Here is a 24428-nt window from a genome sequence, read left to right as displayed (position 1 = left end):
AGAACTTTTTTTACATACTTAATATAAAAAAATGCAATGTACTGTAGCCGCAAAATGGTGAAGGACCACAGTATACACATGTCAATAACAAGACTCACCATCTCCCTGGCAGTACAACGGTCCAACAGTCAGCTTGGCCTCAGCACCAACTCGGTTGGTGTCACCCACTGCAATTTGGCTAACTGGCAGGTGCTCTTTATATGTAAGAAGGCCAGAATCTTCCCTCCTAAAAAACAAAGTCAAGTACGAATAAAATAAACTCCCAAACTCCAAATTATAAAATTCATAAGACAGTTAAGAATGCAATAATACATACATATACCGTATTTACACAACTATAAGGTACACTTAAAAGTCCTAAATTTTCTCAAAAATAGACTAGTGCGCTTTATATATGGATCAATGCTAAAATTGTTATCACGATAAAATAAAATAAATCAGTCGATAGGGTACGCCATATTATACAGCTCTCACAACTATGGCAAGCAGCCTCCGACTCTACTATTTTCCTCGGAGAAAAAGTACTGCGTAGGGACTGCTGGTATATATAGTTATTTTGTCAATACACCCAGTATGACGGCGAGCACACTAATTCGGCTGGCTTAATAAAATAACTACTGCCACTAGATGTTGGCGTAGACGTCGACATAACCACAGCTTTACGAAGAGTGGCAGTCTCACAGTGCCCTGTGATTGGTCAACCACCGATTAAGAGTATCCCCTACCTCTGGCCCGTTGTTAGCTAGGATAGGCGCCAAAACCCCCTGCAAACCTTTTGAGTTAAGCGCTTTAAAAAATGAAAGAATGGGTAGAATAATACAAAAGAATAAACTATTCTGAGGGTGAACTTTCAGAATTAACTAAAAGGGTTAATCTGGTGAAACAATTCAGACATTCCTGGACCAGAACTACGATTGTTGATGTGTACTTTAGGGATGTCCTTCAAGGGATTACTTTAAAAATCATGTTTCTAGGTTTACTAAATGATCCCATTGTACTAAGGCTGAGAATGTGTAAAATAGTGTGTCCCGGGAACTTTGGGCTTGGGGATCTGATTCCTGCTGTCAAAGTGTCAATGTGTCCTTGAGCAAGATGACCTGACATCAGAGTTGATCCCTTAGCGCCTTGATGTGTGAATGGTGACAAGCAACCTTGCAAGCAAACTGGGCACTGCAGGCACCTAAATTAGACTGTGTGGTCTATTTAACCTTGTCGATTGACCCTGGAATGAAGTTTGATTGCACTTGTTGCAATGACAAATGAACCTGATCTGAATAAAAAAGATCTAATCTTAAACATTGCTAAATGACAGATGAATATGCTATTGATTTTTAGTCAAATATTTTCACAGACTTGTGTATTCTAAATTAACAACACACTTGCATTACTGAACTAATTCCAATTTACCATTGTGAGTGGTCGGCGTCACAGTTGCAGTCATATTTGGAATCAGTGCAGTTCCTGTCAATGCCACAGGCACACTTCTGGATACCGGGACTTGAACCCCCCCAATAGAAGTGTTTCTCACTGCCTTGCCCGACCCACCATGTGTAGGGAGTACCATCTGAAAAACGAAAAATACAAAGACATCAGACATTTGCATTCATATGATTACTTTCAAAATAGCTGCTGCAAGCTGACCGTATTCTGTTAGTCAAATATATATTAGGACATCTGAATGTCTCATTAAGTCATATCATTGAATACTGAGCCTTGTTCATTTTGTTTTAAAAAGGTCAACGAGAAAACTTCCCTGACTAATGAATGTACGGAACAGGCAGATGAAATAGTTAATGTATATGATTTATAAATATGAGAAGTGCTACAAAGTTGGAATACACATCAATATATATATATATATATATATATATATATATATATATATATATATATATATATATATATATATATATATATATATATATATATATATATATATATATATATATATATATATATATATATATATATATATATATATATATATATATATATATATATATATATATATATATATATATATATATATATATATATATATATATATATATATATATATATATATATATATATATATATATATAAGATGAACACAAACAAGTCTTGATAACGATGATGATAATCTCCTATTGATTGTGTTGAAACTGCTCGTAGATACGGTTAAAATCTATATTTGAAAAGACATACTGCTATTTTTGCCTCAGAAAATATAAACTTTGTACACTAACTTGAAACAAGAATTGCTTTCCAATATATAAAAAAGCAAAATCATATAGTTTTAAAGAAAATTCAACCGCACTTGATGGCTTAAAAATCAGCTAATTTACACTCACCTATATTCAATCAAACATTATACATGATAATAAATAACTCATGATAATAATGAATAAGTTATTGGTTGCCAATTTTGGGAACAAACATCCAATTCAAATCAAAATGTGGCAGTAAGGGCAGCTGAGGTGTTAATTATGTGATTAAATATACAAGTTCAGTCATGTTTTATAATTCTTGGAGCAAACGTTAATACCAAACAATTCAAATTTATTAATTTAGAATAAAAGTCTATTTTTTTTTAATCCTGACCACATGAGGATAAGTGGTTCAGAAAATGAATAAATGAGTAATTATAAAAGACAACTATATTTTTGTGCATAATATTGATATTGAAGCTTTTCTGAGAGAATAAATCCATTCCATCCAGCAAATTATCTAAAATTATCATTCAATTATGATGTTTTTTTTTTAATTCATGACACTATGTGAGCTATTCCAGGTGAAGCGAGAGAAGGAACAAGTGTAGGAGTATGTGGATGACACTATGCACAATGAGAATCATGAAATGTGCCAAGTCTCATGTGAGATGGATTTAAACTCTGCCAAAACAAACTGAGTAAGGAAACGAGATGGTGAGAAATAAGGGAGATGTAGGGTAAGAGCATGACAGCACACATAGAAAAAGATGTGCAAGAGGAGAATTGTGGTGAAATTGGCTCAGGGAGCCATGAAGAGAGGGGTCACTGTCTTACTTGACTGAGAAGCAAAACACGAGTGTTTTTTGTGTGTGTGCGTGGTTGTCTGCAAATGTGTGTGCTCATCTGAAGGAAGTCGAGCGGGGGAGAGAAAGAAAGACGGAAAGAACATATTTGGCTGAAGGAGAAAGATGGTCATACTTGGAAAGCTTTTCTCACTCTTTTTCTAATATAACAGAACAAACAACACCACACTTGACATGAGTCAGCTGTAAAGTAGTCTTGGGTTCTGATAATATTTCCTCGGAAAGGAGGGTAGAGGGTCAGTCAAACTGGAAACATCAAGGTGACACCCCTATTAGGCTCATGAAAAAGAGTACCTTTCAATCATTGTAACACCACTCATCCTTGTCAGGTGGGTGAGGTGCTGGAGCCTATCTACCCCAGCTCATTTCAGGCAAAAGGGAGACTACTCCCCAAACCAGGCATTGTCAAATCCATCTATGTTGCAGTCCATATTTTAGTTATGGTTTATTTTGGAGGGCCACTATGTCAGCCAACCTTTTGGGATATTTACCTGTTTTTTATGCAACGGTCCAATGGACCTTTGTTCATTTGCCCTTTGCAGTCAAATTAAACTGCACGTCTCGCGCCGTCAATGGCAATTAAAGTCGAGCTTCCATGGCAAATTGTAAACTCATTTATAAGTAAATCAATTATTTATAGGCGTTATTTCAAAACTTTCCAAATCCTATTTTTAGAATCTCTTAATAGCATTTTTGAACAAAATTTCTAGCTCTCAGATAACTTCCTTTTAAAAATAATGGAAAACAATACAATTCAACACAATGCTTTAAATGCTTTCCTTTATGTATAAGTACTATGTTTTAGATATATTTACTCATTTTGATCTTTTATCAATTGATGTTTTGACAGAAAAAAACAGGAAATGTCATCATTTTTGTTTAGTTTAGTTTTTAACTTGGCAAATTTATTTAATAAAAAAGGAAAACAAAAACATAGACGTTTTTTATTTGTTTAGTTTACTAAAAACAACCTTTTTTTGGGACATTTTCCAATATGTCGAATCTTTGATTTTACTTATATTCTATTTTTGAGAAAAGTATGTGGTTGATGCACAAACGGATGCAGCAGGCAGAATCTGGCACAATCACCCCATCATTGAGTGGGAATCAATCCCAGGGTACCTGCGCCAAAGTCAGCTGGATTTATCACTACACCATCATTACAGGCAATATCATTATACATAACCATATTAGTACATAGCTCTATGGAATATATTGAACAGGTTGTAATTTAATTTTAGTTTGAATATGACGGTGAAAGATTGCTCTGACAGGCTACAACTCTCCCACAAGATCCCTGAAATTAATTATTGGTGCAGGTAGTGTAAAAACTGCGTGCAAAATCCTATTGTTCTGAACAATGGCAAACTAAGGATACACGCAAAGTAGATTTTATAGAGTTTGAGGAAGTCCATTGATGCTAATATAGCTGGAGAATACTACGTTTACAAAGTTTTAGTTTACTTTTGACAGAGATTCCTTTTAAAAAAATCCAGACAATTTGCAAAATTTACAGAAGATAACGGAAATTTAAGACCCAAGCAAAATTCCATTTATCTTTCATTTTTGCGCACGTACACAAGATTTTACGAGAAATATTCTACTTTTTTTCATTTCAAGTAGGAAGGTAAGAATAAAACAGCTGATGAGGTTTTGGTGAAAATATGATGTGAGAGCCACTTTTCAAGTGTCCCAAAGCTTGGGAATCCTCAAAAAAATTCATATGAAACAACCCGACGGACACACATTTTTAGAAGTGGAGTGCCACTTCCAGCAACAGTGGGGTTACTGTTGGTCGGCGTCCTCGTCATCGGTCGCATATTGGAGGCTCCCCCCCAAGGAACGGAGACCACAATATATTGGCCGACTTCCTAAAAGGTACCTTGGTGCCGTGTGAGTTCAGCGGCTCAGCCAACCTGTGATTGGCCGAGAAAACCTTCGACTTGGGTGTGTCTGAGCGGAGCTGCGATAGCTACTCGGATTTAGAGAAGGACCGGCTGAGGCGGGTCAATTTGAAGTAGTAACACGTCAAAATGTGGAAACGCGGCACTCACAGTGAGCTGCGAGCAATATTTGTTGTATGAAGACCACATGAGTGTCTGTGTATGCAGCAGTAGCCGTGTTGATAGATTAGACAGTACCCATTAATGGCATCGTGACTATTTTTGATTGATTTTCTGATAGCCACGTGACTTCACACGTAGGCACAGTGGCTGTCTGTTCTTGAAGCGGAATAAGCAATGTCTAACAACACACAGTGACGTCTGCCTGACAAGACTTGTGTTTTCTCGTTCAATCAACAAAGTCATGGTCAAAACTATGCTGCTCATGGTGAATTATCTTAGTACCCCAAATTTTCGGTATAACACCCTTCTCTAGTTCGTCCATTCATCTTTTGTACCATGTATTCTCACAAGGGTTGTATGTTTTGCTTTAATGTATCCCAGCGGACTTTGGGCAAAAGGCTTACTACAAATGTTCACACTCCATCTGATACAAATTATTAATATGAACAAAACAACATGACCAAGCAGAGGAACAAAACCTTGTGACTCTGCCTGAAGAACCAAAACCATTTGACAGATGGAAGCCACTTTTAACAGCAATATACTAAACTAATATCAAAAGACTGGATGGGCAAATTGCCTTTTTGTCTGGCAATTTGCTCTCAATTTTCTGGGTGGTTCTCTTTGACCATGCTAATGGGCTGCTTTAACCATGATATTGCCACAGAAGTGGTTCAATAAATTATCTCACAAGCAGAGCTGCAATACAGACAGATTTGATTACTACTACTACTTCTTAACAAAGTGTTTTTATCCTTGGTTTGCAGTGGAAGGTAAATTATCATAGCACATTATCTTAAGCAACCCAACCATCCAAAAAATAACAGAAAAAAAGAAAAAAACGTCATGCTAAACCAATGTTTCAGCTTTAATCGCCATCAGAACTTGGTAAAATTGTATAATTAAGGATGCCTTCGTAGGGGGGTTGACATTTGCAACTTAACAGAATTCAACTACAAGGAAATACATCCACTGCATGCTGTAGAAATTTCTGTCAGAGTTGTGCAAGTCCAGTGATCATGATCAAAACATAGTTGACAACAAATGTGTGCGCATGAGGCTGGAATGCATGTGTGGCTAGAGATGTGTAAAACACAAATCCTCAGTCTGAAGTTCTTTGCATTAAATATTTTCAAACAAGCTTTGAACAAGATTTGAACAACCAACATTTAAAAGCATATTTAAAAAAGCACTAATGTTTATGACTGCTCAAACATATAACTACTGTATATCTAAATATAGTCTATATATGTATTAAAAATAATTGTAAATACTTTAAGTACTATACTCTGAGTTAAAATAGTTCCTCTCTGCATGAATCAAATCCAAAAACTTCTACTTCTCTCCTCCACGCCGTCCAGCCATCTTACACCCCCCAGAGAACTCTATTTTTGGATAAAGGTGATGGCATCTGCCGTAATGTCGCCCAAAGTTTGCACTTTGAAACAATTCTGGGAAATTCCACCAGCAGCTCTGCTACCCCGAGGCTCCCGGCCATCCAGTCCGCTGACCGAGCTCTATTTTTGGTTAACGGCGACGGCGTATGCCGTAATGTCCTTTAAGGCTCGCATTTATGAAAAAAATCCACCCTCACCAAGGCTCTCGGCCATCCAATTCGCTCAGAGAGCCCTATTTCCAGACAAAAGTGATAGACACCCTTGCTGCCCACCATTTTTCTTCTTTGGAGCTGAATGAAGGGGCAGTCTCCTGTCTTTCGCCATTTTTTTCTGGCAAGCGGAAGACAGGGAAATGTCTTCTGCGACTTTTGACATTTATATTAAATTTTTTTAATTGGATACGTAATATAAAAAAATGCAATGTACTGAAGCCGCAAAGTGGTGAAGGATGACAGCAAACATGTTTGTTCTCAATCTCAAGGACTCTGGATAAGACAAGCAAGGCATCTGGTGGGGGAAAAAACCCTACACATTTTCACTCCACTGCGTCTTTAAAGTACAGGCCAAATTAATCTTAGTCAGAGAGCTTTCGTCACTGCTCTTTTGTAGCTTGGCAATTTGTTTGTGTTTGGAGTGAGCTGAGCCTCGTCTCTGTGCTTAACTCCGCAGCAGCCATGCTTTATTAGTCTTATATCTTCAACACACCGTTTTTTTGTTCAATGGAAGTCATATACAAAAGGGATTAAATTAATAGTGGTGAGGGGAAATATGAAGTAAGGTTCATTTATGTTCTTTGTTTTGCCATATGTGTACCAAACCTTTTCCCAAGGGACACTCATTCAAAACTCTATTCACGACACCTCTCGACCCAGAAGCTATTTCCCCAATCTCAATCACTATCCCTATTATTCATCCCTTTACACAAAGATACCCACATTTTCCTTACACTCACATATTCTAGTCTCATAAGGCCTTTTCATATTTATCCGTTGTCCTATTATATCGGAACTTCCTCTTAGGTAGCCTTTGTACTGTGCCTTGATCTTTCATATCTGCCTTCTCACCAGCCCCTTTGGTGGAGATCTGAACAGAGTCTGCATGTCCATGCCACGTCTCCGTGACTCTTGCTTGGCATCTAATCTCTTCATGTTTTCATTAGTCCTGATTTAATCTGCTCTTTAATCCAATTTGGCAAACTTCCCCTCCTCTGATCGAGATCTGAGACTGCAATTGATGTACAGGGTTGCCTCTCCCTGTTGATCCCATATGGTTTGATCTGCAAAGGTGCTATTGTGCATTTCAAAACCTTGAGAGTTGAATGTAGATGTATTGACCACATGACATACTTTTGAGCAATCACGTTTAAGTCATGTAATAATGTAGGATGGAGGAGCAGATATGCAGATAATTCTAGTGATTGACCGTTAATGATACTGTCAAGAAGCAAAGGAAAACTACAAAAGATGGTACAAACAACAACATCCACTGTCTGTAAACAAACAAAATTACTCGATATAAACCAATTGGTATACTCATTTCACATTCAAATGGTCAGTCATTCACTGTACTCTACTTTAAATGTGATACTATTAGGAGACATGGCGTGTAGGGCATTTAACGCAGAACTGGACAGGACTGAACATGGCAGACGATCCGACAAGAACTGACAAATACACAGGATTTACATAGACAGACTGGGGTTGATGAGACAATCAGAAACAACTGGGTGTCGATAAGACTGTTGCTTTAGGCAATCAGATTTCGAGTTGGCAACCCCACAATGCCTTGTTGCAAGCGTAGGCATACGTCATTGCATTCTCGCTGGTGTAGGTATACGTCATCGCTTTCACCAATTTTGATTGGCTGGGGATAGAGTGGGCGGGCCAAATATACCAAACTGTATCTGGAGCGAGCTGCACAAGCAAATATATTGTTGTGTTGATTTGAAGCCATTTTCAAGACAGACTTTTCAAAAAAAAAGCTGGACATCATTAAGAAAGGTTGGACAATTCCAAAGCAAGCAAATCTGTCACAACCGGCAACGTACATTTTCAGCACTAAATCGAAAAAAACCGTATGCCAGAAATACAACAGGACAAGCTCGACATTCAGCATTAGCTTCGATGGCGATAGAAAAGAAGGAAGAAAGAAAGGAGGATGGATATTGTGTACAGTTAAAATGATTTTTGGTGAGTAAAATATGGCTATGTTCCTCAATAATATTTTAATTGTATGAGGTTCTTATTGATTATTTTTTATTGTGTCACAGCTGCAGATGAGTCTTTAGAGCCATAAAATAGTTTGAGGGTTGGATTGAAGGCGTCACCAGAAAAGGCACAGACCGCCGCTGAATAAAATGAATTAAATTGCTTGGAATATTATTTGGATTTTCAGACCCTGAGAGGGGTCATGGCAGTCTTGCAGGAAGATGCAAACACTACACTTCTGGACCTTTCTATTACATTTCCTTCACAGTATTGGGATTCATTCATCATCCTATTATTATGTTTCTCCCATGTGTGATGGAATTCTAGCATGGTGACAGATGTACTTAAAGCCTGTACTAGCAACATAACAAGAGTGACACATTTATAAATCTTTTATATCATCATTGTTACAGTAACACATAACATTACTTAGTAGCATGTTACACCCAATAATGATTGTGATTCACTTAGAAAAATAAAAATAATAAAATTAAAAAATCTGCAAGCATTTATTTGTGGCATGGGAGAATGATCGTCCAGGGCTTACTATATATTTGATAGTTGCCTGCAGCCTTTGCTGTCGAGACTCAATATCTATGTTGTCTGTGTGGCACAGTTTGGTAGAAGAATGATGACTTTCCAACAATTTCAACTTCAGAGGACCCATAACACAATCCACCTTCCTTACAGATCGAACAGTTCTTTATGCTCTAGTAAATTCACTTTGCATAAATGAACACCCACACACAGGGGCATGCCCCATGCACATGCGCACACACAACAAACTGCAGGTCATCACTGAGCTTAGTCGGCCATCAAATGAAAAATACCTCATATTGGAAAAAGGCGGGGTAAAGGGGGGGAGGGATTAATATCCATAGCTGTGTCCCTAATTGGCATGTCTCCTTGATAAAGGATACAACACCACACCCCTTAGACCGACAGCAGAACACAGTTAGTGTATACACACAATGCTACAAACCTCTGACACTCATTGTAATTGAAAAGTGTCTACCAACCATAAACAACCATAATTATCATTACCAGGGAGTCACGTTTGTTTATGTATTACCCCTAGGTCAAGGCGAATGGACAGATAGCTCATAATGAAAATGACTTCTGCCAAAACATGCTAATTTCTCCATATCGTTCATTCATTAATTTTAACCACACATGCATCAGAATCATCGCATAAGATGAGAAACACAATAGCTCTTATGAATCTAGAACAATGTTATCAAGGGAGGCAAAAATGGTGTAGCAAGAAAGAAAAAATACGTGAAAGTCAGAGCCTGAGAAGGCAAAACGAAGGACACTTAAGAATAAAGACATTGAAGGAGAATAAGGATGTGGATAAACAAGTAGCTGGGGAGATAACTTGTCCACAGCTGATTAGAATACAACACTTAAACGTGGGAGGTATTTCACTGCTAAGGCATGAAGATTGAGAACTTATTTTATATCAATTAAGAATTTTGTTGTACAGTGGTATCTCTACATACGAGCTTAATTCCTTCCGGGACTGAGCTTGTATGTCGATCTTCTCGTAACTTGAACGAATGTTTCCCATTGAAATGAACTAAAAACAAATTATTTTGTTCCAACCCTCTGAAAAAACACCAAAAACGTGATATTGGATTGGAAAAATGTTTTATTTCTTCTAATTCGCCACCTATTAACAAAGTAACACATAACTAGTGGTTTAATAGTAATGAAATGTGTTTAATAGAACTAAAATTAGACGGATTTCGCGGAGGGGAGAGAGAGTCGCACAGAGAGGCCGGGGGCCGGGGGCTCGGGGGACTTTCCACGACAACACACTTGTAACCAAACAAATAAATTTAAATTAACTTGGATTAATATATACGTTGCTCGGACGTTCGGTCGCTGGTCTTTTGGTCGCCGTTAGGGTCATGGTTGTCAAATGTACTTAGATATTAAACCCTAACCTTAACCCTAACCCTAAACCGTTCAGTGCTCGTAGATATCTGTTACACATGAAAGGCATGCGGCAAAAAAGACAGTGAGCTACAATGATAAAGAGCCTCTCATGTCATGGCCACCTGGCTTTCACTCATCTCGAAATTTGTCTCGTATCTAGAGCTAATTATTTGTTCGAAATTTTCCTCGTATCTCTAGCATCTCGAAGGTAGAGCTGCTCGTATGTAGATGTGCCACTGTATTCAAAATATTCATAGGACGCTATGGCTCAAGAAATGAAAAAAAAACTACTGTCAGTCAACCGCTGAGGGATGCCAAAAGCAGTTTCTTTAACTATAGCAGCCAAATAAGCTTCAATGGAATGTTTGGCACAGCTCACATATCCTTGTGTGAGCTACTGCACTGGCCCTGAATCAAAATGTTTGGAATACCTGCTGCACCATCAATTATTCATTTTCTGAACCGCTTTATCCTCACTAGGGTGGTGGTGGGGGGGGGGGTGCTGGAGGCTATCCCAGCTGTCACACTGAATCGGTGGCCAGCCGATCACAGGGCATGATGACGGGCAGCCATTCACTCGCACACTCATGTACATAAATGTGACAATGCTTGCTGTGTGTTAATATTTATGTGGAGTCGTATTGTTAGCTTTGGCTTAGTCAGAAGTGGACCATGTTGGCTTCTAATTTATTTGTGTCTTAAATCTTGCAATGGGTTAGCTCTTACGTGGTGTGTTGGTTTAACTAAATGTGGCTGGAAAAAAAGGTCTCAGTGAAAAGTTTTATTCTAACAGAAGGAAGTGGTTACTGGTAATAATTTATGCATTTTACATTTCATCAGTTTAAAGATAGCAATGATAGCCTGCTGTCAGGTGAAAAACTTTGTTCAATTAAGACTGCCTGAGCTGGTTGTTGAAGTACAATCTTTTAATGTATTCTCACTTGTGTCCTTATTTCATTAATATAAGTCTTGGATAAAAAAAATCATCTCGCGTTGCAAATGTCATGCATTGCATATGAGTTGATGTTGTGCAATACTGCATCGAGAGTAGTTAATAGGGTTAGAGCTATATTTTATACACTTTTAAAAAAAATACAATCTGTCGAGGAGAGATGTTAAAAAAAAGGTTATATGGCTTTTGGACAAGTGACTGGCCCCCACTGTGTCTTTCACTGGAGAACAACAAATAACCTTTGGCACTCTCCTCTCATTGAGTCCGCTACATTCGTCTCCTCTGCGTCACTCTTTGTTTGCACAACACTATACACAGGCGAAGAGGCTGACCTCACACGAAGAGACACCAACCAAGTGAGTTTGCCTGCTGTGCACCTAAACACCAAGTAACCTTTATTATCATCATGATTGTACCTCTCTTACATGCTCAACTCGGTTTTCTGCTCTTTCGGCTGAGCTCTTTTTCCCCCTTTGGTATTTTTCTTGCTATGTCCTCTCTCTCATTGGCCCTCTGTCTCCACCTTGGCTTGAGTTATTGATTTCTGTAAAGGTTGACTGAGGCCTTTTTTTAACTCTCTCCTTTTTCATCTACTATTTCCTTATCTTACCGTGCTATCTTTTTTGCAGGTTTTCTACTTAGTTTTTAAATCATTCCCTCCAAATATGGCTCTCCCCCCGAGCCATCTCTTTTCTCCTGGCAAAAATACTTGTTTATTCTGTACATGTTTCTACACCATTGCTTACTGCTTCGGCAGCACCGAGACACAGATGGACCAACCTGGATTCGAACCCAGTACCCGCACTGTGAGGCCAATGTGCTAACCACTCTGGCACCGGGCTGCCTTGATTGAGTCTGTGTGATAGGAAAATTGATTTGATGGTCTGAAACCTGTGTATGTGATGAATATGACACCGGGAAGGGGCAAATACTTTTTCACAGCATTGCATCACAGTGGAAAGAAAAAAACAGGATTGGGTTTTGTGATGTGTAGGAGTGGAGAAATAAAAAATAAAAGGTAACTGCTATCATGTGTTTATTTTTTTAGAGGGCTATGTTGTAATTGGGGAATTAAAAAATGCTTTAAAATGGAACTTTTCAATTGGTATATGTTCTTTTCTTCAGTGTCTTAAATAATACATTAACGTTTTTTGTGACTTTGTAATAATGACATCTTCAAAACACTACATTCCATTGTAGTATTTACAGTATGGAAAATGAAAGTAATATTGCTGTTAGCACATTAGTTCTTATATAATTATCTACCATATTTTCACGAGTATAAGGCGCACTGAAAAGTCTTAAATTTTCTCCAAAATAGACAGTGCGCCTTATAATCCAGTGCGCCTTATATATGGAAAAAACAAAACCAAAAACGATAAACCACCACTGTGGGATATTAAAAAAAACACAAACGCCTGAACTGAAACAATACTGTTAAATATGCAGATGCCATCTTAGCTTACAAAATCTTCCATCATATAGCTCCTCCCCCACTGCAAGATTTTACACAAAAAAAATCCAAAACATCAACAATGGCTGGCTCTAGAGGTGACTGTGTAGTGAGTGCCTTATACCTGGAAGTCAATAGCAATTACCGTATTTTCACGACTATATGGCGCCTTATAATACATTGCGCCTTATAATCCAGTGTGCCTTATATATGGAAAAAATGTCATTCATTGAGGATGCGCCTTATAATGCGGTGCGCCTTATAGTCGTGAAAATACGGTAAATGTCAGCAAACATTAATTGCAATAATTTAATTTAGCAGGTTTTGTTTCTATTTAAATGTCTTAATCTTCCCTTAACCTTCAAAGGTGACAGATATCATAGACACATTATTGTCACCCACACAATATAAATGTTCTGTGTCAGAAAGCATGGAGATTAGTGAAGCCTAGTGCATTGTATTTATGGTTTTAAATCAAACACTAGATTTAGTTATTACTACCTACATACGCCAAACACTTGTATCAGCATGCAGTTAAAACAACCATGCTGCACACTCACATTAGCAGAGCAATAAAGAGTAGTAAAAAGATGATCCCAGAAACATGACAGATGGCACAGGGAGCTTTTATGATAACAAACATGGGATGTGTTTAACAGTAGGGCACCATTTCTTCCTTTTTTAATGAACTTCTACTTGTAAAGGTTTGCTGTTTCTGGCCCTGACTATCTTGAAAACATATTGCAATTTTTACACCATATAAGTAGGATTGGAAGTGACTAAATTTGCTGCTACATGACAAACTCTTTTACTGTTTTAGAACCATTCATATTCTGTTCCGCTTAGCCTCACAAGCTGTGCTAGAGCCTATCCCAGGGAAAAAAGAGCCCCAGGTAGTGGAAAAATCTTTTCTTAAAAAAGAGTGCATTAGAGGCAAATAAAGAGCCATGTCAACTGGAGCATTAAGTCGTTTTAAGTCAATTAACTTTAACAAGCAGGGGTTTTAAAACTACCTCTACTTATGATATTAATTGGCTTCAGAATTTTTTTTTGTAACTGGGATTTTTTTGTAAGTAGAGCAGTAGTTTATATGTAAATTCTGTCATTCGTTCCGCGATCCGAAAAAAAACCTACCAACCTAACCCTTCAAAAAATTATTTAAGTGCCCAGAAAGATGTGGGAAATAGACATAAATAAAATAAAAATTATAGGAAAGGTATTATAAATATAATATAATGAATAACATATGCAAAAACATTCTATTCATGGAGCAGTAGAGTACAGTAAGGTGGAAACTAACATTATCACACAAACATATGCACATAAACACACATCAAGACAACTTCAAATTATTAAATCAAAACAAATTAGCATTTAGTAGAACTCCAAAGAACAAAGAGTTTCTCATCTCCTCTTTCAGTACATCGAGGCCATGCAGTGGAGTCATCGCTTTTAATACTTACATTTAGTTCAATAACATAGCTATGCTATTAGGTTGGTTACTGCTGGCAGTAATGCCTTGCAATATCAGTAAACCCCAGGCCACTCTCCTTTCTTCTGGTTTTCAATGAATAACAGGCCCCACTTATTAATTTCATTCTCACCAATAATTTTAAATAAAGAAGTCCATGATGACAAATGTCAAGAAAAAGAGAGTTGTGGAAAACTTCAAGTGGAAATAAAGCAGGCCAAAATGTTCCCGGGATCATTTCCTAAATAAAATAACGGCTATAGGAAATCCATTTACGTTTTGGGAGATGTCCTAATTTGGATCTACTTTTCGTATGTTGGGATGGTCATTTGGTAAACCCATACTCCCGGAGTACCCAACACAAGATTTTTAAAGAATTTATTTGTAAATAATGGTGGAAAATAAGTCTCTCAATACTTTGTTATGTACCCTTTCTTGGCAATAACGGAGGCCAAACATTTTCTGTTACTCTTCACAGGCTTTTCACACACCGTTGCTGGTATTTTGGCCCATTCCTCCATGCAAATCTCCTTTAGAGCAGTGATGTTTTGGGGCTGTCGTCGGGCAACATGGACTTTCAACTCCCTCCACAGATTTTCTATGGGGTTAAGATCTGGAGACTGGCTAGGACCTTGAAATGCTTATAACGAAGCCACTCCTTTGTTGCCCTGGCTGTGTGTTTGGGATCATTGTCATGCTGAAAGACCCAGTGTCCCTGATGTTCTTATGAGCAGCCAACGAGAAGTAATATACCATACTCCTCGTATTAGCGAGCGCGCCGGCATTTGCGCTGAATGACGGAAAACACTGAAAAAATGCAACGCTCCGCCCAGTGCTCGTAGATATCTGTCATACACGAAAGAGATGTGGCAAAAAATACAGTGCGCTACATTGATAAACAGCCTCTCATGTCTTGGCTTTCTCGTATCGTGAATTTTTTCTCGTATCTAGATATAATTATTTGCTCAAAATTGTACTCGTATCTCGAAATGCTGGTATGTCGAGGTGCTTGTATGTCGAGGTACCACTGTACACTAATGTGGCACATTGACATTTTGCATACATGGAAATTGCCTTCATCCATGGACGATCAACATAAAAGAATGCGCATCTATTAATAGGTATTATTCATGTTAAATCACTGGAGGGTGCCGGGTACGTAGTGTTTTTGTGCTGCTCTGCTAGTTAATGAGTGCTGCTATAATTGAGTCTGCATGCGGCGAATGTGGTGAGCAAAGTCTGAATACACTTCAATCAATTTAAGACAGCATTCATCATTCATTTGACGTCGCAGTTGGAAAGTTATGCGGGCTCACAGTGGAAGGGTGGTGAAGAGGCGTCATTTGTGATTTAATATCAAGTTAAGAGAACTTCACATGCATGTCAATCTGAAGTTCAAATCAGGCAATCCCCACTGGTTGAGAGCATTTAATACTTTGACACCACTTATCAATTCAAGTTTGAACAGCTTAGTCAACAGAGGCGACATTAGCAAGCTGGGGACGTGTTCATTTTTAATGAGGGCAATTGGGGTAGGAACTTACCATAGGCAGAGTTTGAATAATATATTACTCTATTAAAGAACAATAAAATATTTTCACATAACCAGACTCACATTATCAGTGGATGGTTGGCACATTCTTAATTAGGTTCTGAAATAAAATATGGAGCCAATTAAACCTACGTTGCCTTGAAGTCACATCACCAGATTTGTATTCATATCATTAAAAGGAATGTAAAACATAAAATAATTGATTCAAACCATGAGGTTGAGATACTCTCCCATTCAAGATTGGATCATGCTGTTCCAAATTTTCCACCTTAAGAGAAAGTATCAGCGTTTTAGATCAAAAGTTTTTGTAAATGGTGAATGCTAGCAAGGCACCCAACAATTAATGTCAGAAATAGTATGCCTAATATTTGCTAAAAAAAATCAGTTTTCAAAAACCCAGGTTTTTTGGTTTTAAAAAGTCCCCATTAATGAACAATTAACACATTCAACCTAAGACATTAACATTGCTCATTCCAATATAATGCCACTATTTACAACGCATAAAGAATTCAGCATTGACTTTCAACTTGCATCAGATGAAAAAAAGGAAATGACCAGAAAATGCCCAAATCACAAGGAAGTGACTCAAAGTCAGCATAATGTCAAATTATCAATACTCCAGAATCAGCAGGGAATGATCAAAAAATGCCTCAAATTTACGAGAAGACCATAACTATGGAGCATATCCCAATCAAACCACCACCAAATTGAAATTGAACCCAGACTGCTCAGACTAAAGCCCGATGGAAAAACCACTCCACTAATGGGTGGCCTACCAATTGTTTAACTTCCATGCAAACATACCAGAGGTATTTTCTGTGGCGCAAAACAACATCCCAATGCATGCTGGTCTGCTCACACTTTGACCTTGCTAATGTAGGCAGAAAACCCCAGGGCAAGAAGTAATCAGGAAGGCAGTTAATAAAATGAACAAGACAGCTTTACTTGATCTGGCTAATGTCCCTGACCTTCCCTGAGGGACACCATTCACACATGTGCAGGTGCACACTAAAATGCATATGTGTATGTGTGCATTCATCACATAAAGATTCCACCAAATTCTATCTAGGATGATTAATGTCAATGCACAACGACCCAGATTAAACATTCGTGCTAAATTATCAGCACATATGGGATCGAATGAAAAAGGGCAAAATCAAGTGCCCACACCTCACATAAACTCTGGACCCAACCGAATGTAAATGCATCATTCATTAGGCTTTGTTTAGCAGCAAAGCTTGGGTGCACAGCTTCTTACTGTAGACAATCGTCTGAGACTTAATACATGACTGCTTGAGCAAAGCAAAAGATCAAGGAAAGTGTACACCTTATTCTGATTAATAAAAAGTCTTTGATCCTTATAGAAGTGACTTTTAAATGTTTATCTGGACTACAGTTGGTTTTTATTGCATGGAAGTTGCAATATTCTACACCGGTACCTTGTCAAATCAATGATGCTGTAAGGCTTACATATTTTGTTATTGCTTTCATATGCCCACCTTATTCGCATACACATGTTTAAGAACTAGTCACAAGAGACATCTTTTGGATATTGTACCTGCACAATAAATATATGTATGCACGTAGCTTTTTCAACACATTGTACTACACATTGATTATTAGATGCTAATATACGACAAAAAGTATGAATGTGCTTTTGCTTCATTAGTGCAAAGAAGTACATTAATGCTGTGTATAGCAAAGCTCTTGTAAATACATTACAGATAACAAATTTCAAACACTGGCATGGAATTCCAAAAAGGCTCAGGTGTGCTTTATCTTGTGAGGTATAAACATCAGATTCTTTGTTTTATTGTTCTTAATTAACTCTCAGAATAACTATTAGGAAATGGAAATTGCCTGGAATAAAATTGTCAGGGTGGCAATTACTCAAAAAGGAAGTCATAGCAAAATAAGAGGATGATGTTTGTTTTTAATCTCGCTGCAAAGTTTGATTTGATTTGATCCAATTAACTATTTTCCTAAATCTTACAAACAGAGCATATAACAACAACAGATGTGATGAAAGGAAAAACTGTTTGACCAAGCAAGACCTCACTTTATTGCAGAAATGGTCAAATTGTTGGTGGTGTGGATCTTGCTGGTGACAGCATGAGAGAGGCAATTACATGGGAAAAGCCGAAGACAGTGCACTCTGTATTTTGTGTGAACACACTGGGTACAGTAGTGGGTAATGAGGTCTTTGAGGCGAGTTTGAGAACTTTCTCTAATGGAAGGAGTTCATGCTGTTATCAGGTTAAGTGACGATATACTGAAACATGGTGGCAGCAGAATGGTGTGTACATAATGTGGTCTTGTAACAGATCTGTTAAGGCAACTTGATTCTGTGAGGGCAGCTTGTACTTCCTCATGTTAGAGTTTTAGTTCGTTTGTGATTAGTTCATGTCATGTGTTTTTCTAAGTGTCTTGTGAGTGCCCCTTTATTTCTTCTGTTGTTGCTTGCCCCTTATGTCTCTACCAATCCTCCAGTGTCACCCAGCTTTTCCTCATTTTCTCGTCACCCCCTGTCTGTTTATAGTATAAACATTAAGTTATTGTTTAGTTCTTTTAGATAGTCGTCCATATCACGTCAGTTTTCCACGTCTTGTATTTTCCAGTTCGAATGGAGGAACTTCAACTTACGCAGTGTGGCTAGCACAATTAGCGCTTAGCTGAAAGCCAAGGCTCATGTCTTCTTTGAAGGTTACCGTAGCATAGTATGAAGTTCTGTTGATGGAATGATGGAATGGATGATGGAAGTCGTAATACATGAGAATTATTTGTGGGCCGTGATTCCTGGTGTTCCTAAACACACACATTCCCTTATTGTTACGTATTCCCCAGGATTACAATAATGGATAAATTAGAATCTAACAGCAGTGCACACATGATCTTTCTGATTAAGCAGCAGAAAAGTGCCCATCAACGCATACATGCTTGATGTCAAAGACACAGCCCATGCATATAATGATATGCAGTACATGCTGGGCTGTCTAGTCGGCAATGACAGTTGAGTTGAATACTCGTGGCAGTGGAGACAGCATCTGTCAACCTCGGGGATGATGGAAGACACAAATTGACTTCATTAAACATAATTAGCTGCATTGATTGCCCATAAATCAAAAATATAGAACACTTAACCGAGTCCTCAGAGGTGAGCAAAACTTATTAGTAAAGTTATTGTGTACGTCGAACAAAATTCAATTCCTGTATGAAAGGTGTCACACTTAAAGTTACTTTTGAAGACAAAATAAAAACGCTGCCCTACTTACAAACGAGTTACGTTCGGAGCGCCTGTTCATAATTAGGAATTGTTCATAAGTTGAAATTGTTCATAAGTTGAAATTGTTCATAAGTTGAAATTGTTCATAAGTTGAAATTGTTCATAAGTTGAAATTGTTCATAAGTTGAAATTGTTCATAAGTTGAAATTGTTCATAAGTTGAAATTGTTCATAAGTTGAAATTGTTCATAAGTTGAAATTGTTCATAAGTTGAAATTGTCCATAAGTTGAAATTGTTCATAAGTTGAAATTGTCCATAAGTTGAAATTGTTCATAAGTTGAAATTGTTCATAAGTTGAAATTGTTCATAAGTTGAAATTGTTCATAAGTTGAAATTGTTCATAAGTTGAAATTGTTCATAAGTTGAAATTGTTCAAATTGAAGTTGATTCAATGCTATATTTTGTATAATTTATGTTTAAGGCCTATATAAGTATATTGAAAGTTTATATAAGTGCATTTGTGTTTAAGGCTTGTATAAGTAACCACCACTGGTTTGTACAGAAAAAAAATTAATAAAATGGAGAGAATACATATAGTACTGTATACATACATTAGAGAGAGAGAGATTTACTAGAAACTGGCTGAAAGAAACTATCTAATGACAATTGCACGATTGTTTTCTTTTTTTCGTCATAAATAATGCGGCAGCACTGTATGGCATCATTCAATTGATTTGCAACCTTTGTGCAACGTTCAATATTTGGGTCCTGCTGCTCGATCTTTCTGTTTATAAATGGTACTGACGGTCGAACGATTCAAGTTGTATTCCCATGCAACGCTCACCACTTTCTCACGCGCATCAAGCTTCTTTATTATTGCTACTTTCGTTTCAAATGAAATGGTTTGCCTCTTCCTTGCACATCCCTCACTAGAAGCCTTTCACTTTTCACCAACCATATTGAAAAATGATGCACGAGATATTTAATGATAGAAATGAAAAAGGTTCTTTGCGCACTGGAGATATATGTGACACACTTCCGCACTGCAGCGAACTGGGCACAGGAAGGTGGATGCTGAGTGAGCTGAGCTCTCACAGCGCCAGGCGTCAGTATTAGCGGCGGAAAGAAGCACTACTCAGAAAAACTACGCAGTACAAAATCGAACTTACGGACATTTTTTGACATAAACGCAATTTTCAAAAATGTTCGTATGCACCATTGTGCGTGACCTAAATGTTCCTAAGTAGGGGAGCGTCTGTATGTGTAATATTGTTGATTTATTAGTTATGATGTTTGCACCACACATAACTTATGGAACAAACAATTATATAAAGAAAACTGTTCATGCCACGTATCAATGATTAAAATGTCCATCGATTTAAAAGAGGTCTTAAAGATTTTCTCAATGAAGCTATCAGATAAATTTTGTTTATGTTAATTTAAGTTTACATTTTATAAATAATCTTAAAATGCTTCAGCGTTAGTAATGTACATTTTTGAGAGTAAAAAACAAAAACAAAAAAAGCATGATTATATGATCTCCAGCATCTTTTCAGCTTGTCATTTAGTATCTAGTAGTCATTTATCCCTTATTATAAGGAAAAGGGCCCAATTTGGTGCTTCCATGAGATTCAGCAGGATATAAAATTTTATTGTCTGTCATGATCTGAAAAGGGAGTCATAATATCAGAGTGGAGACAGTGCAAGGAAGCTAAATCACGTGTGATGTAATTTGAATGGACAGATATCAGTGTTGATTCGAATTAATATGGTTATAAATTCAGCGTGGCACATTCTTCGGCTGGGAAGCTATTCCTCCATTAAAATGTCCATTATGGTAAGATTGGCTGCATTGATAGTTCAGTTGATGAAAGTAATTCAAGAATCCAGAAATTGAAGTAAAGCAGTGTTGAATCTTTCCCCCAATCCCGACCCCTGCTGAGTAATGAGTTATTTCCCAGATCTGTTTTGACACATGCTGCCTTCTTTCATCTTTATTCACTGCCCAATGGTTGAGAAATAAAAGCAAAAATAGCACAACCTTTGTGTTTTACCTGGAAGACACGCCGAGTTTCTCTACATCTCAATCTAGTAACATCTTTGCTCCCACTGTGAATGACTTGCAATCCGGTTTGGAGGATCCCACCTCTTTCCAAAAGCCAACTGGAATATCATGCAGCTCACCAGCAACCCCAGTGAGTACAAGCGGCACAGAAAATGACTTTAAGGGCTACCTCTCATATTCCCCATGCAGCATAAAAAACATTTCAATGGAGTCACTCATGCACACGGCTAGAGCTAAAAGAAGACAGTGTGGGTTTACTGAGATGAAGCAAGGCGACCTAAAGGTGACAAGGTGAGCATAATTGTCTCCTTTACCATCCCCACCCTTCTCATGTCTCGCCAGACATCCAACCCCTGCTTTTGACCATAGCTTACCACCAAGGAGAGGAAAAAAAAAATCAAATATTGTCAATTCAAAAAACACTAGTTGAAAACAAATCAGCTTTTTGAATAAAGGGGGCATTTTTGTAATAGCTGCATTCGTGAAACAGCTGACAGGTTCAGCACTTGCAAGACATTAGTTGGAAGAAACAAATCTTATCATCAGAAGAATTCAGCGTATCCCTGCTGAGAGCAATTTTCAGATATATCTCTATCACTGATTCGTTCGTCATGGATTGCCATGGTTGCTTATTTCCAGGAAAGTTTGACTCAATGGAAAAAATGAGTTGGAATGCAGAATTGAAAGTGGGCAAAAGGATGGACTACATCCCAAAGAACATAATTGTAAGACAATTTTACCATTCAGCTGGTGAGGGCGGACATATCCCACCCTCTTGCTATAGTGACAACGAAATTCCCCAAATACGGGATGAATAAAGTTATCCAATCCAATCCAAATTTAAACCAGGGCGGCCCGGTGTATGAGAGGTTAGTACTTCGGCCTCAGAATTCTGCTGTCTAGGGTTCAATCCCAGGTGTGTCCCCACACTGTGTGAAGCTCACTACATGTTCTCCCCGGGCTTGAAAACCAATTGAAAAGATGTTTAACACATGGCTTCCTGTAACCAACAGAGGCTTGGAAAATCGTTAATCTGCTTAATACGAAACCTGCATCCATTTTCCAACTCCAAAAACCGACCTCTTATTGATTCTTAATTTTCACACATAGAAATCATCCTTACTTCCTGCTACTGATAAAAACCTTCCTCTGCTGCTATCCCATAATTTCCACTGTCATCCTTTGCGTGTGCCTGTGTGAGCACACGGATACATGTATGTGCAGCTCCCTGACAAAAAGCTCCTCTCTACAATCGCCACCTGCCCACCTAAACTCCTTTTTAACCCAGCAGCATCCTGATCAATCATTTTGTGGTTGGCTTGACCCCTTTCAATCCTATAATGCCTTTCTGTAATCCACACTTCCATCCTGTGAAGCTGGCCGTCTGAACCCAGTTCATCCTTTCGTCTGGCCAACTTGCACCCCTCTTTGGTGCTATCATAGGGTCCATTGCATCGCCACTCCTCCCCCCTGCAGTTTTTTTTCCGGCCGTCAGAGAGGAGAGAAACCTCTCCTTCGTGGGTTGGTGACCCTTGTCAGAGCGACAAAGTGCCTAGTACTACTTGCCTACACAGCTGGAAAATTAAGGACTTCAGGGGGTGATAAAGTTCACAATGTGTGTGTGTTTGGGTGTGTATGTGTTTTCTGCTGATACATAGGAGGCTAGGCTGAGCATGACAGAGAGGTCTCTGTGTGGCAACAAAAGACAGACAGATTGAGGCTGTGTGTCAGGTATTTTCATCTATATGTGAGAGATGAGACTAAAGAGTGTTGTTTAGAGAAGAAACTCGTTGCAGATGGTTGTGGTGATCCAGCTGTTCCCCCTCTAGCCTGTTAATGAGCATCACAGAATATACTCTTCTCTTTTATCTTATCGCTGCATGAAACTGTTGGCACACAACTATTTAGTCAACTTAGCCAGTGGCGAAAAATTGAAATTCCTAATTCTTTCAAAGTTCCAGCACTCAAAGCCACTATGCCAGACGTCACTTGGTGTTTGTTCTAGTGTAGAAAGATGAAAAAAGTAAAGCTAACAACTTAGTTGTCTTTTTCTTATGTATTATTATTGTAGGAATGTAATAATGTTCTTAACAATTTAGCATCTGACACTGTGACATGAGGCAAAACTAATTTTTTTTCCATTAGTTTTTTTGTGCTTGTACCTGATTTTCCCCCAGCACACTACAATTGTTTCCGTGTGATTTCTCAGCAAAAATATAAAGTACTTTTTCTTTTCACTGCCACATTACGTGAACTAGCTAAATAAAGGTAGGGTCATTTGATTTAAAAAAAAAAAAAAAAAAAAACTTAACTCAACCAAAAAAGTGAGCACAGTGAATGACTAGTTTGTACGTAAGTAAGCCTTACGGTTAGAGAGAGGTCTCTGATTCAAATCGTTCTTTCCATGCATGGTAAAAGAAAATCAGCTAAAGCCATTGGATTGCTCAATTTAAAGCACATTTAAAGATTTTTATATACATTTTGAAACACTGTCTTTCATAGTGATAAAATGTAACAGTGCACTGAAATAAAATAAAAAAAACTTCCAATGAATTTGAGTTTGTGGAAAATTTAGAAGAGAAGCCCGAAGTGATCAATATTTTTACTGTTACTTCACACTAGTTTGCAATGCAACTTTACCCTGGCTGGGTTTTTCCAAAACCATGAAGTGGAAATACTTTTAAAATGATTTCAGGAGTAGTCAAGTTATTGAGTTATTTATGAAAGTGCAAACTGATCATTACCAAATTGGCCTACAGCATTTCAGGGAGTAGAGAATTACATTAAATTAATATTCTCGCAGGTAGGTCTATGCATACCTGCAGGTGAATTATGTAGTCGAGTTAAATGAAAGCTTCCTGCTAATTTCGACCCGTAATGATGTTATCACCATGGTTTCCTTGCTGTTCGATGCTGCTTATTTTGAAAATGTTGGAAAACAGGGAGTCTGTCTGTGCCAGCAATTAGTGCAGCAGAGAATCAATGTGAAGAATTCCCACTCTCCAAAAATACCTCTTACAAATATATGTGTTTGTAGAAATCCCTC

At 37.8% G+C, this 24428-nt stretch overlaps 1 protein-coding gene across 2 annotated transcripts in view; it reads right to left on the bottom strand.

The window, feature by feature from the left end:
* The window catches only part of cntnap2a (contactin associated protein 2a), a 231862-nt gene that overhangs the window by 56897 nt on the left and 150537 nt on the right, over positions 1-24428 (bottom strand). For both annotated transcript variants that reach the window (XM_077736044.1, XM_077736045.1), the window contains exons 16-17: positions 1408-1564; positions 99-226 (exon numbers count right to left, since the gene is read on the bottom strand). In XM_077736044.1, the coding sequence (XP_077592170.1) occupies positions 99-226; positions 1408-1564 (285 nt within the window). The remainder of the gene's footprint in view (positions 1-98; positions 227-1407; positions 1565-24428) is intronic.

Source organism: Stigmatopora nigra, chromosome 16 (genome assembly GCF_051989575.1).
Source record: "Stigmatopora nigra isolate UIUO_SnigA chromosome 16, RoL_Snig_1.1, whole genome shotgun sequence".
In the NCBI taxonomy this organism is placed as follows: Eukaryota; Metazoa; Chordata; class Actinopteri; order Syngnathiformes; family Syngnathidae; genus Stigmatopora; species Stigmatopora nigra.
This window is presented reverse-complemented; position numbering and strand designations above follow the sequence as displayed.